We start from the raw sequence: 14,750 nt of genomic DNA, 5'->3' as shown, positions 1-14,750 counted from the left end.
AATCACCTTGTACGGAATCTTCTTAGCATCATCGATGCTAGCTTCACTCTCAAAACAGAGCTTTGAGAGTTGTTTGACAACCGGACTGCGACTCTCTATTCCCGTGTCCATTTCTATGAGTCTCTTCGGCCACGACACAAACCCGCCTATAGCATCTTCAATGGTTTGAGCTTCTTCGGTGGGAATTGGCAATTTTGCTTTTTTAATCAAAACCTCCAAAACGGCCACGCGTAAATTTCCTTCCTCCAAAGGTGAGAAATGAACTACGCCTCCATTCATGTACGCTCGCCCATTTGCAACATGAATTGTGCCTCCTTTCACAACATCATCAATGAAAAGAAGACACTCGACGCTTTCATCCGAACTCGGTGTCACCGGCGTGGTTGGATTCAAAGAGCAACTAGCACGAACTGTGACGATCCGACTTTTCGGACCGTAATACTAAGCTTAATTCTTTTACTTAGAAAAAAAAATAGTTGATAATTTTTTTTTTAAACATCGTTTCATATATTTATAAAGTTTGGACTTAAAAATAAAACAATCTTTGACAATAACCAACATTTGAAATCTTACAAAAATATTAGATGAATATAAGAGAAATAATTAATTCGGAAATTCCAAACTACAGTAGATGGTTGGGATATTCAACGGAAATAAAACCATAAGAATTCAACTTCAGTTTTGCAAAAATAATTAAACTTGGAAAGTATCTTAAGCATAAAAATCTCAAACCGAGTATTTAGAAAATTTCGTAGCGGAAGTCTTTTAAATGAGTGAGCGGAACCACAACCCAACCCCTTAGCAATCGAACGCCGCTGATCCACCCTCCTCACTTGTTCATTTGTTGCTTACCTACAATACGGACGAATACACATAATATGAGCTCACGCTCAGCGAGAATAACTATGACTCACAAAAAGGAGATGAGTAATGCAATGCATGACCGATTAATTAGTGTTTTAGTTCTAACGGTGTCATGGTCTTTCGTATCATAAATCTTATCATATTTTATTCGGGGTGCCCCTAGAGTAGTCGTACCAATTTCAATGTACACTTTGGAAACAAACTACGGGGCTGCGACCTCCCATAGTTCGCACCATCTAATAAACATATCATATGAGAAAACTCCCTTTATGAGCCCGTAGGTCGGCTCAAGAGAATTCTCTTAATACCTCCGTAGCTCGAGGCGGTACGACTCTCTTACTTATCTTATCACTTGATTATTTGCGTTACATACAAAGATGACATATGACATAAACATAAATAAAACATGCTAATAATTAGAACATGTTATGCCAAATTTGTACTAAACTCATACATAAACTCATCATAACCAAACATGACATAATAATCACAAATCACTCAATAACATATACACGCACATAAGAAATATCACACAATCAATCATATAACACATATTAACCAAATCAGATCACACACTCATCGTAATTAATTTTAAGCTAATCCGTATTGTAGTGAGATTATTCTCACCTTGTTTCGGGAACGTGCGACTTTAAACTATCGAACGATCGGAAAACGTATTTGGCTCGGGACCTAAACGAAAGAAAAAAAATAAATAAAGCTTATCACTAACTATCTCTGGTACTCTTAAAAAAAACATACAAGGCTGCTGGAAAAAGAATTCCAGAAATGAAAATTGGACATGAAAAGACCAAAATACCCTTAATCCTAAAGTATCGGGGAAAAACGTTTTCTGAAAAATAATTCTGAAAAAATTACAGAAGCTAGAGAATAAATAACCGAACGTTTTCATCTTCAGTGATGTTACCAAAATCGGATCCAAAATAACAGAACAAAATTAAAAGCAAAAGATGTAAAAAGACGCTTTAAAAAAACTTCTGGAACCTATCTGCGTACTGGTCCAAAGTTTCAGTTTAGAAATAGTTCTACTATTTAAAAACTCATCAAAATTTTATCATATAATATAAACATATAAAAGTATCTTGTATAAAAATTTCATTCCAAAATACATCTTCTAGGTATTTAAAAAAAAAACAAGACCTTGCTGATTGAAACAGAAAACAAAAATATGCGCGCTGATCATAATTGAATTTTAGAAACAAAACGGTTTGTCCAAAAATTATGAAATTTAATAAACATATTATAAACATCTTGATTATTTCGGTATAAAAAAATCAGACTAAAATAATTTTTTTAACTAATTAATACAAAAACGTTTTCTTACTGCCTATAATCTTGATAGAATTGAACATGCTTAAATCTATCTTTTCCACAAACAAAACTTATATATGAAAATAAAATGGCTGAACACCAAAAGAAAGAGAAAAAGTGATGTTTCGAAAATACCTTGAGAGAAGAAAAATTTTGCTTGAAGAAAAATATCCTAAAACCTTCTGAGTGTTGAATTTGTTGTAAGAGTGTTTTCTTTTGTTTTTTTTTTTTGGGGAATGAAAAGAATGGAGAGGGAGAGCGTGGGAAAAGAAAGAATAGAGAGCAGATACCTATCGTAATGACAATTGTACATATCAAGCAATTATTACATAATATATTCTTCTTTGTTTTAAAAGGAAACATCTTAACGCACATGCATGAGAAAAGGCTAATTGCTAGATATTTACTCTGACAAACTATCATAATTAATTTGATTGACATCCCAAGATATCAAAGTAAAGAATTGTGTTTGATACACTTTATAATATTGACAAAACACATCCACGTTATAGGATGGATGTAAGATATAATGTATATATATATATATATATATATATATATATATATATATATGTTCTATATTATACTGTGGTGTTTAGAGTATCTACTCAGCTATATACATATATATATATATATATATATATATATATATTTAATGTCATCAAGTATATATATAAAATTAGCACAACAGATACACATCAATATTTACATATTATGGAATAATATATAATACACCATAATTTATATTCTTAAAATATAATTTAAAGAAATTTATCGACACATAGAACTCATAACTAAAACAAAATGAGTATTATACATAAGTAGCACATAACAAAAAAAAAAAGAAAACTTTAATTTGTAAATTTACATCATAAACTTTTAAAATCTGAAATGGCTAAGTTTCGGGGTTTCACAATCTCCCCTACTTATTTGAATTTTCGTCCCGAAAATTAATATAAAGGCTGAGACACAACATAAGAATTCTTAGTTGATAACACTAAGCTTCTAGGAATAAGTCCGGATATCGCGATCTCATATCATCCTCGCGCTCCCAAGTGGCTTCTTCGATTTTATGATTCCGCCAAAGTACCTTGACTAATGGAATCACCTTGTTCCCTAGGATCTTTTCTTCACGATCAAGAATTTGTACTGGCCTTTCTTCATACGTCAAGTCTTCGTGTACTTCGATAGGCTCTTGTATTAACTCGTGATTTGGATCGGGCAGGTACTTTTTGAGCATTGAGACGTGAAACACATTGTGCACCGATGCTAACTCGGGATTCAGAGCTAGACGGTAGGCTACTTTTCCGATTCTGTCTGTGATCTCGAAAGGACCAATGTACCTCGGGCTCAATTTTCCCTTCTTGCCGAATCTCATCACACCCTTGAGAGGTGCTACCTTCAAGAATACGAAGTCTCTGACTTGAAATTCCAGTGGTCGTCTTCTTTTGTCAGCGTAGCTCTTCTGTCGGCTTTGAGCAGTTCCCATTCGATCTCGTATCTTCTTGATGACTTCAGTGGTGTCACGAATAAAATTTGTCTTCTCGAGGCTATTTTCTCCGGAGTTGAATCAGTGAATCGGAGATCGACACTTTCTACCATAAAGAGCTTCATATGGAGCGACGCCGATTGAAGCTTGGTAGCTATTGTTGTATGAGAATTCAATAAGTGGTAGTCTCTTATTCCAAATCCCACCAAAATCCATGACACATGCTCGTAGCATATCCTCTAAAGTCTGAATAGTCCTTTCGGATTGGCCATCCGTTTGGGGTTGAAAGGCAGTACTGAACTTCAGTTGCGATCCCATAGACTTTTGCACGCACCTCCAGAAGTTAGAAGTAAAACGACCGTCACGATCTGAGATGATGGACAAAGGAACGCCATGCAGTCTCACTACGTTATTTACGTATAGTTCAGCCAACTTCTCCACGGAGTACGTGACTTTCATCGGTATGAATCTGGCAGATTTGGTCAAACAATCCACCACTACCCATATAGCATCATAACCCTCAATTGTCTTAGGTAAACTAACCACAAAATCCATTGTGATTTGTTCCCACTTCCATTCAGGAACCTCGATTGGTTGTAACTCTCCAGCTGGTCGTTTATGTTCGGCCTTCACTTTTTGGTAGGTAAGACATTTACTGACGAACTTTGCAACGTCGCCGTTCATTCCGTTCCATTAGAAGTGATCTCGAAGGCCTTGATACATTTTCATGGAACCTGGGTGAACTGAATATGGAGTCTCATGTGCTTCGGTCAAAATCTGTCTTCGTAACTCATTTTCGTTGGGTACACAGATCCTTCCATCGAAAAAGAGTACATCATTCTCCGTGAGAGAAAATTTTGACTCCTGACCTTGCAGTGCATTGTCCTTCAGCCTTGATATCTTAGGATCACGTCCTTGCGCTTCTTTGATTCTCTCAACCAGATCTGATTGTAAGGTCATGTTGGCTAATCCCCGGGTGACAATTTCAACCTCCAAGTTGTTGATTTCGTCAACGAGTTGAGGCGATAATGCATGCATCATCGATAGCCGAGCCTCATCTTTCCTACTTAACGCATCAGCTACCACGTTCGCCTTTCCGAGATGATAATGGATACCACAATCGTAATCCTTAACCAATTCTAGCCACCTTCTTTGTCTCATGTTCAACTCTTTCTGAGTAAAAATGTACTTTAAACTCTTATGATCGGTGAATATCTCGCATCGAACTCCATAAAAGTAGTGTCTCCAGATCTTGAGAGCAAAAACCACTGCCGCTAATTCCAAATCATGAGTAGGATAATTCCTCTCGTGATTCTTGAGTTGTCGTGACGGATAGGCCACTACTCTGCCATTTTGCATTAACACTGCACCAAGACCTGTTTTTGATGCATCACTGTAGATAGACAAAGGTTCTCCACTTTCAGGGACTATAAGGATTAGAGCGGTGGTGAGTCTTCTCTTCAACTCGCGAAAACTCTGTTCACACTTCTCGGTCCACTCATACTTCTTATCTTTCTTTGTGAGGGCGGTGAGTGGAGCGGCTAATGTAGAAAATCCTTCCACAAATCTTCTATAGTAACCTGCTAGACCGAGAAAACTCCTTATCTCTGTCACACTTCGAGGTGGCTTCCAATCATTCACGGATTCTATCTTGGCAAGATCGACGGAGATTCCGTCTTTAGAAACCACGTATCCGAGAAAATGCACTTTATCCAACCAAAATTCACACTTTGAGAATTTGGCATACAGTTGATGTTGTCCCTCGTGGTCTTCGGCGCTCTTAGAGTAAATCAGTATGTCATCGATGAAGACGATAACAAACTTATCCAAGACGTCGCTAAAGATCCTATTCATCATGTCCATGAATGCTGCTGGAGCGTTAGTGAGTCCAAAAGGCATGACAGTGAATTCGTAATGACCATAGCGGGTGCGAAAAGCTGTCTTCGGGATATCGTCTTCCTTGACCCGTAATTGATGGTAGCCGGATCGCAAGTCTATCTTCGAGAATACCTTCGCCCCCTTGAGTTGGTCAAACAAGTCATCAATCCTTGGAAGAGGATACTTGTTCTTGACTGTCACTTTATTTAGCTCTCCATAGTCAATACACATGCAAAAAGACCCATCCTTCTTTTTGACAAATAGAACAGGTGCTCCCCAAGGTGAATGACTGGGGCGAATAAATCCCTTATCTAACAATTCTTGAAGTTGAGATTGTAACTCCTTGAGCTCGGCCGGAGCCATTCGATAGGGTGCTTTGGAAATTGGACTTGTTCCAGGTAGCAACTCGATTGCGAAAGAAATCTCACGTTCGAGCGCTAAACCAGGGAGATCTTCAGGAAAAACGTCAACATATTCCCTCACCACTAGCACATCTTGTGATTTTGTTTCGACCTCCTTCGTCTTGTCCACCACAGACGCTAGGTATCCATGACACCCTTTACTCATCAATCTCTTAGCTTGCAATGCTGACACCATCATCTTTGGTTTCTTGAATGGTCTTCCTACAAAGGTGAACCTCTTCCCCGACACCGGTTTGAAGGTTACTCTTTTTCGCTGACAATCGATCACTGCATTATTCTCCACCAAGAAGTTCATACCCAAGATGGCATCAAAGTCTTTCATTTCTAAGACAATGAAGTCACTCTTTAGCTCTTGTCCACTTATAATTATTGATACCTCTTTGAGACAATATTCCGATGATAACATATCGCCAGACGGTAATGCCGTCCTGAAAACCTTCTTAGTTTTCACTACATTATCGCCTAATCTCCTAGCCAGTTCTAACGAAATAAAGCAATGCGTAGCACCAGAGTCAAACAATACTAAGGCATCAAGATGAGCTATAGGAAGCTGACCTGCTACTACATTCGAAGAGGTGGCTAAAGCATCGGCGTTGGTGTAGGCGTAGATACGAGCTTGAGCTGGTGGTGGCATTTGGGTGGATGCAAGTGCTTCCAAACGACCCAAAGAGATTTGTGGCCCTTCTAGTGCAGTCGGCATGTAGTTGAGTCGCCCGTTCTGATTCTGAGGCTCGTACTGTCCACTCTGAACAAAATTCGGCTTCGGGCAGTCCTTGAGGAAGTGACCCGGCTGACCACACTTGAAGCAGGTCACGGTCCCTCTCCGGCATTCTCCAGGATCCATCTTTCCACAAGTCTTGCATACTGGAAAATTTGTCCACTCTACCTTTACCTTGTTTTTGGCATTACCTCCATTACCGGGATGAGTCCTTTTCTTCCCATTCCCATTTCCATGGGATTGCGCCCTGAAGCCTTGATTGTTGCGGTTGAGGTGATGGTTACTTGGTTGGTTTGGCTTCTTATTGGTGTCGGGACCCTTGTTTTGAGCCCTATCTTCTTTCCGAGCCTTATAAAATTGGGCCCGTTCCTCCTTCACTTGGATCAAGTGATACTCAGCTCGCATGGCACGTTCGAGACAATCGGCAACCGTGGTAGGTGGCTGACTTCCACTATCAATGGCTAAAGCCAACTCTGGTCGAAACATGCTCATCATACGTCTGACCCTTTCGGCCTCTGTCGGAACCAAGTGTGGGCACAGTCTCGCCAATTGGTTGAACTTACTAACTGCCTCAGTCACGGTCATCGAGCCTTGTTTCAGCTCCGCAAACTCCTTCTGTTGAACATTCATTGCCCTCATGTTGAAATACTTCTTGGTGAACTCTTCCAAAAAGTCATCCCAAGTCATAGTTCGCACATCCCTCCTTGTTGCCACTGTTTCCCACCAGTAACGCGCGTCTTTCTTCATGACAAATGAGGCACATATGACCTTCTCCTGCTCGGTTATGTTCATGAAGTTGAAGATCGTCTTGATCTCTGATATCCATTCGTCAGCTACTAACGGGTCGGTCGATCCTTCGAATTCTGGAGCCCTCATCCTCATGAACCTCTCGAATAGGTCAACAGCAACATTGACTTGACCCATTTGAGGTACACCCTGAGGAACGGCTTGAGCTCCCGCATGCATGGGAACATAGGGTGACGGTGGCGGTTGTTCCCCTTCTTCGACCTCTTCATTTTCCTGATGAAGCTGGTTCCTTAAATCGTGTTTCTCAGCTTCTTGAGCTTCGATACGTTGTAGCAATGCAGTAACGAGTACCGTAAGATCTGGCTGGGCCGCTGGCTGAGGTGCGAGGGCTGGACCGTTGGGATTCTCTGGTGCTCCCTGTTGTTCGGGAAACGGAGCGTCATGATGAGCATCTTGCATGGGGACATCAGCGGCAACTCTGCCTATTCCTCTACCTCGGCCTCGTGGCCTTCCTCTACCTCATCCACGAGCAGCTTGAATGTTTTCCATCTAAGATAAAAAAAAATACGACCAAGATATAAACAAAAAAAAAGTACTAACTTACTTGAGTAGGGGGAAGCCGTACGATCGATAGCGAAGGGGGTCGTAGGTTCGTTGCTCTGATACCAACTGTGACGACCCGACTTTTCGGACCGTCATACTAAGCTTAATTCTTTCACTTAGAAAAAAAAATAGTTGATAAATTTTTTTTTTAAACATCGTTTCATATATTTATAAAGTTTGGACTTAAAAATAAAACAATCTTTGACAATAACCAACATTTGAAATCTTACAAAAATATTAGATGAATATAAGATAAATAATTAATTCGGAATTCCAAACTACAGTAGATGGTTGGGATATTCAACGGAAATAAAACCATAAGAATTCAACTTCAGTTTTGCAAAAATAATTAAACTTGGAAAGTATCTTAAGCATAAAAATCTCAAACCGAGTATTTAGAAAATTTCATAGCGGAAGTCTTTTAAATGAGTGAGCGGAACCACAACCCAACCCCTTAGCCATCGAACGCCGCTGATCCACCCTCCTCACTTGTTCATTTGTTGCTTACCTACAATACGGACGAATACACATAATATGAGCTAACGCTCAGCGAGAATAACTATGATTCACAAAAAGGAGATGAGTAATGCAATGCATGACCGATTAATTAGTGTTTTAGTTCTAACGGTGTCATGGTCTTTCGTATCATAAATCTTATCATATTTTATTCGGGGTGCCCCTAGAGTAGTCGTACCAATTTCAATGTACACTTTGGAAACGAACTACGGGGCTGCGACCTCCCATAGTTCGCACCATCTAATAAACATATCATATGAGAAAACTCCCTTTATGAGCCCGTAGGTCGGCTCGAGAGAATTCTTTTAATACCTCCGTAGCTCGAGGCGGTACGACTCTCTTACTTATCTTATCACTTGATTATTTGCGTTACATACAAAGATGACATATGACATAAACATAAATAAAACATGCTAATAATTAGAACATGTTATTCCAAATTTGTACTAAACTCATACATAAACTCATCATAACCAAACATGACATAATAATCACAAATCACTCAATAACATATACACGCACATAAGAAATATCACACAATCACTCATATAACACATATTAACCAAATCAGATCACACACTCATCGTAATTAATTTTAAGCTAATCCGTATTGTAGTGAGATTATTCTCACCTTGTTTCGGGAACGTGCGACTTTAAACTATCGAACGATCGGAAAATGTATTTGGCTCGGGACCTAAACGAAAGAAAAAAAATAAATAAAGCTTATCACTAACTATCTCTGGTACTCTTAAAAAAAACATACAAGGCTGCTGGAAAAAGAATTCCAGAAATGAAAATTGGACATGAAAAGACCAAAATACCCTTAATCCTAAAGTATCGGGGAAAAACGTTTTCTGAAAAATAATTCTGAAAACATTACAGAAGCTAGAGAATAAATAACCGAACGTTTTCATCTTCAGTGATGTTACCAAAATCGGATCCAAAATAACAGAACTAAACTAAAAGCAAAAGATGTAAAAAGACGCTTTAAAAAAACTTCTGGAACCTATCTGCGCACTGGTCCAAAATTTCAGTTTAGAAATAGTTCTACTAATTAAAAACTCATCAAAATTTTATCATATAATATAAACATATAAAAGTATCTTGTATAAAAATTTCATTCCAAAATACTTCTTCTAGGTATTTTAAAAAAAAAACAAGACCTTGCTGATTGAAACAGAAAACAAAAATATGCGCGCTGATCATAATTGAATTTTAGAAACAAAACGGTTTGTCCAAAAATTATGAAATTTAATAAACATATTATAAACATCTTGATTATTTCGGTATAAAAATATCAGACTAAAATAATGTTTTTAACTAATTAATACAAAAACGTTTTCTTACTGCCTATAATCTTGATAGAATTGAACATGCTTAAATCTATCTTTTCCACAAACAAAACTTATATATGAAAATAAAATGGCTGAACACCAAAAGAAAGAGAAAAAGTGATGTTTCGAAAATACCTTGAGAGAAGAAAAATTTTGCTTGAAGAAAAATATCCTAAAACCTTCTGAGTGTTGAATTTGTTGTAAGAGTGTTTTTTTTTTTGTTTTTTTTTTTGGGGGAATGAAAAGAATGGAGAGGGAGAGCGTGGGAAAAGAAAGAATAGAGAGCAGATACCTATCGTAATGACAATTGTACATATCAAGCAATTATTACATAATATATTCTTCTTTGTTTTAAAAGGAAACATCTTAACGCACATGCATGAGAAAAGGCTAATTGCTAGATATTTACTCTGACAAACTATCATAATTAATTTGATTGACATCCCAAGATATCAAAGTAAAGAATTGTGTTTGATACACTTTATAATATTGACAAAACACATCCACGTTATAGGATGGATGTAAGATATAATGTATATATATATATATATATATATATATGTTCTATATTATACTGTGGTGTTTAGAGTATCTACTCAGCTATATACATATATATATATATATATATATATATATATATATATATATATTTAATGTCATCAAGGTATATATATAAAATTAGCACAACAGATACACATCAATATTTACATATTATGGAATAATATATAATACACCATAATTTATATTCTTAAAATATAATTTAAAGAAATTTATCGACACATAGAACTCATAACTAAAACAAAATGAGTATTATACATAAGTAGCACATAACAAAAAAAAAAAAAAACTTTAATTTGTAAATTTACATCATAAACTTTTAAATTCTGAAATGGCTAAGTTTCGGGGTTTCACACGAACACTATTGGGTTTTTCCACAACGACATGATCAATCTTCGGACGATCATCAACGATGTTAGGATCGATCTTCGCACGATCGCCAACATCGTCGTGTTCTAAGCAAATCACGAATATATATCGATATCTTAATACCAAAATATTTAGCTTTATAGATAAAAAAAAATAATGAACATACCTAAAGAGACCGCGTCATTAACGTGTTCTTCAACGTTTGCCATCTCTTCATCATCAACAACCTTGTCCTTGAGATTCTCTTCCACACGCTCGACACTACGCGACTCGATATTACCATCTCCGACATTAATGCTACCATTTCCACCGAAGGCTTTCATCACCAAAGATTTCAACTCGCTCATCTCCCGACGCATCCTAATTAATTCTTCGTTCGGCGTTGGAGGAACAAAGTACTTGAAACGCGAAGTGTGTTTGGATTGACCGCAAACTCGCGACGTTCCCAAAGCTTCTTGCAAAATGCTCTTTCCCGATTCCGGCACCCATGTCCCTTGCGTTGCTTGTTGTGATAACGTTTTCTACACAAAATTATTTTCAAATAAAATTACAAGATTAATTGTTATAACAAATGTAAAGTACTTACGATTTTTTCTGCCATTAGTTTGTCTTTCTCATCCTTGTAGATATCTACGTCTTTCATTCGCGAGTCAATCCAAAGTTCCTCTTTCGTAGGTCATTCCCCCGTTTCTTCGTGCTAGTAAGAAGTAATTATACAATAATTAATAAACAATGGCAAATTTGGAATAACTAAAAAAAATAAATGAACCTAACCTTTTCTTGATCAAGCTTTCGATATCCATTTCGGCCCGTTCGAGATTTGTACACACTTTTTCCGGTATTTGCTTTCCCATGTTCCGATGTTTATTTGAACACTTCGGTTCGTCTATACTCAACAAATGCTATCCAATCTTCTTCGGTGACACTTGTGTAGAATTTCAAAACACAAGCCGGTCTCTTTAAGGCGATTGGATCGTTGATGATATCTTTGAGTAGATCGTTGTATAGCTCATGACGAAATAACCTTGCCGCTTCTCCGACTCTCATAAGGCAATCGTGCTTTTGTTCAATAGGAATCGTAAATCCTTCTAACATTTCGTTCCAAATGATCCGTTCTTTAATTTGATTATTCTCTTTAGATCTCCAATCGCGCATTGAAAGTGGAACGTATTCTCTAGCTAGCACGCCAAAGTAACTCGACAACTCATCACCCTCCTTACCAATTGGTTGTCCCTTATCATCAAATTGTACCGGAATTTTTTTACCTAGAGTTTTGGCCTTATTAATCCGACTCATAAGAGTGTTTCTTCTTTTTCCTTTTTCATCGGAATTTAGTGCTAGTTGTCTTCTAACTTTTCTTTTACCACTATCGCTAGAAGTAGTAGTAGTGGACGACATTGAATCTAATAAACAAAATTCAAAACATAATTTCAATTTTCAACTCAAATGTAATCAAAATTTCAACTCAAATGTAATAAAAATCCAATATAAACTAAACTCCAATCACAATATAAACTCAAATCCAATCCGATTCTAAACAAAAACACAATTTCAATCCCAATTCAATCTAATATCAAATATATTTCTCAAATCAAATCAATATCAAACTTAAATTCAATAAACTCAAATCCAATACAATATCTCCTAATTTCAAATCAATATCGAATTCACACTAAATAAGTCCATGTAAAAATGTTCAAAAACATTACCCGGAGTTGGACGAGCAAAAGGGCGGCGAAGAGAAGGTGGTGAGATGAGGGCCGGAGAGGTAATGGACGAAGGCGGCGAGGTGAGGGCGCGCGGCGAGGGTGGGCGCGAGCGAGGTGAGACCGGAGGGCGCATGGCAATGTGAGGGCCGGAGGGCGGCGTGGGCGCGCGGCGAGGTGAGGGAGGGCCGGGGGCGCCGAGAGAGATGAGTGAGGTGAGGGTCAGAGAGAGGGAGAGAGCGCGCGGAGCGAGGGCGCGGGGGCTCAGTGAGGTGAGGGACGGAGAGAGAGAGAGGGGCCGAGAGAGAGAGAGTGGCGGCGAGAGAGGGGCGGGGCGGAAAGAGAGTGGCGGAGAGATAGAGAGGGACGAGAGAGATGAGTAGTGGAGAGAGAGATGAGAAGAAATGAAGTAGAATAAGGAATGAGAATGAGGGAAAATTGAAAAAAAACGCTAAGTATAGAATATTAAATGGGCGGGTAGTTAAAAAAATTTGAAATTTTCAGATTTTAAACTAAGCGTTGTAGGAGCTCGCCGCAGCAATGTATATTTCTCGCCGCGGCGAGATGCTTCTACAACGCTTATAATAACCGTTGTAGGAGCCTCGCCGCGGCGAAACCAAATTCTCGCTGCAGCGAGCGTTACCCAGAAAATTCTTGCCGCGGCGAAAATATGCCATCGCCGCGGCGTGGAGAACCCTAGATGTCCTCGCCGCGGCAGTATACAATTTTTTCCGCGGCGAAACCTTTCTACAACGCTTAAACAAGCGTTGTAGAATCCTCGCCGCGGTGACAGTGAATTTTCGCCGCGGCGTAAAATGTATGATGCCGCGGCGAGACTATATATCTGGAACATGGTGCTCTCGGTAAGATTTTCGCCGCGGCGACGACGTGATCCCGCCGCGGCACAAGTCTCCTGCCGCGGCGAGATTTGTACCTTGCCGCGGCAAAATAATCTCGCCGCGGCAGTATACAAATCCTGCCGCGGTGACAACCTTTCTACAACGCTTAAACAAGCGTTGTAGAATCCTCGCCGCGGCGAAAGAGAATTGTCGCCGCGGCGTGGAATAGTTTCGCCGCGGCATACAGGAATAGTTTCGCCGCGGCATACAATGTATGTTGCCGCGGCGACACTATGTGTCTGAAACATAATTCTCTCGGTATGATTCTCGCCGCGGTGAAGTTGTACCTTGCCGCAGCGTGATTTTGTCGCCGGGGCGAACGCACATTTTTGCCGCGGCGAGGACATTCTACAACGCTTATGGAAGCGTTGTAGAATGTTCTCGCCGCGGCGAAGTAAAAATGTCGCCGCGGCGAGTGACCAAGACTGGTGATATAAATTCTCATTTCTCGTCTTTGAACTCTCTCATAACCTCACTCGAAAAAATATTTCCAGTACCTTTCCTACTCATTCTAGCGCGTCCTCGTTTACTAGTCTCATCTACACATTCAATTCTTGTAAGTTCTTCTTTAACTTGTTCTAATTGTTGTTCTCTTGATAGTTTACTAATTAGAATGGGCAATTTTTTGTATAATTAGGGTTTTTCTATGAAGATGAGAAAGTGGATGTGGGAGAATAGATTGAATGAGATATATCGGAAAGGTGTAGATGAGTTTTGTGATTTTGCTAGAGAGAACATGGTAGATGTGAAATCTATTCGTTGTCCTTGTATTAAATGTGGAAATCATAGACATTTTTCGATTGATGTCGTTCGGACCCATTTGTTTGCAAATGGAATAATGACCTGGTATCAAAGATGTTTCTACCATGGTGAGGTTTTTCGTTCTACGGTAAATGATGATGACGTTGAAGATGATATTGATGATATGTACGGAATGATGAATGATTTGGAGGACGATTTTGTTGAGCGACCGAAATTGTTTGAGTCCATGATGAATGATGCGGAGACACCATTATATGAAGGGTGTACAAGCTATTCGAAGTTGTCATTTTTAGTTACATTATTTCATTTGAAGGCGTCGGGGGGTTGGACAAACACTAGTTTTACTCTGTTGTTGGAAACACTGAAAGAGGCATTTCCGAAAGACAATAAAGTACCTTTAAGTATGTATGAAGCAAAGAAGACTTTGGGTACATTAGGCATGAAGTACGAGAAATTCCACGCGTGCCCAAATGATTGTGTTTTATATAGACACGAGTATGAAGATCTAGATGAATGTCCGGCGTGCAAAGAGTCACGGTGGAAGAAGGGTGAAATT

At 38.8% G+C, this 14,750-nt stretch overlaps 1 protein-coding gene across 1 annotated transcript; it reads right to left on the bottom strand.

Annotated features, from left to right (window-relative positions):
- Window positions 1-4,375: 4,375 nt before the first annotated feature.
- On the bottom strand, window positions 4,376-7,906 carry LOC149404794 (uncharacterized). The gene is made up of 3 exons (XM_089607677.1): window positions 5,788-7,906; window positions 5,263-5,388; window positions 4,376-4,956 (listed from the first exon to the last, which is right to left on the bottom strand). The coding sequence occupies exons 1-3, from the start codon at window positions 7,904-7,906 to the stop codon at window positions 4,376-4,378; spliced, it is 2,826 nt and encodes a 941-aa protein (XP_089463803.1).
- Window positions 7,907-14,750: the final 6,844 nt, after the last annotated feature.

This window comes from Urtica dioica, chromosome 2 (assembly GCF_054948205.1).
Source record: "Urtica dioica subsp. dioica isolate 48M chromosome 2, U.dioica_male_clone48M_v1_H2, whole genome shotgun sequence".
In the NCBI taxonomy this organism is placed as follows: Eukaryota; Viridiplantae; Streptophyta; class Magnoliopsida; order Rosales; family Urticaceae; genus Urtica; species Urtica dioica.
This window is presented reverse-complemented; position numbering and strand designations above follow the sequence as displayed.

Bases quoted from the DNA above. Each gene is read 5' to 3' on its own strand.
- LOC149404794 (XM_089607677.1), bottom strand. From the start codon at position 7,906: ATGCAAGATGCTCATCATGACGCTCCGTTTCCCGAACAACAGGGAGCA. The intron at 5,389-5,787 runs GTATTGACTATG...GGTTGGATAAAG, and splicing joins GGATGGGTCTTTTTGCATGT to TGCATTTTCTCGGATACGTG. The intron at 4,957-5,262 runs GTTACTATAGAA...ATTTGGAATTAG, and splicing joins GAGTTTTCTCGGTCTAGCAG to CGGCAGTGGTTTTTGCTCTC.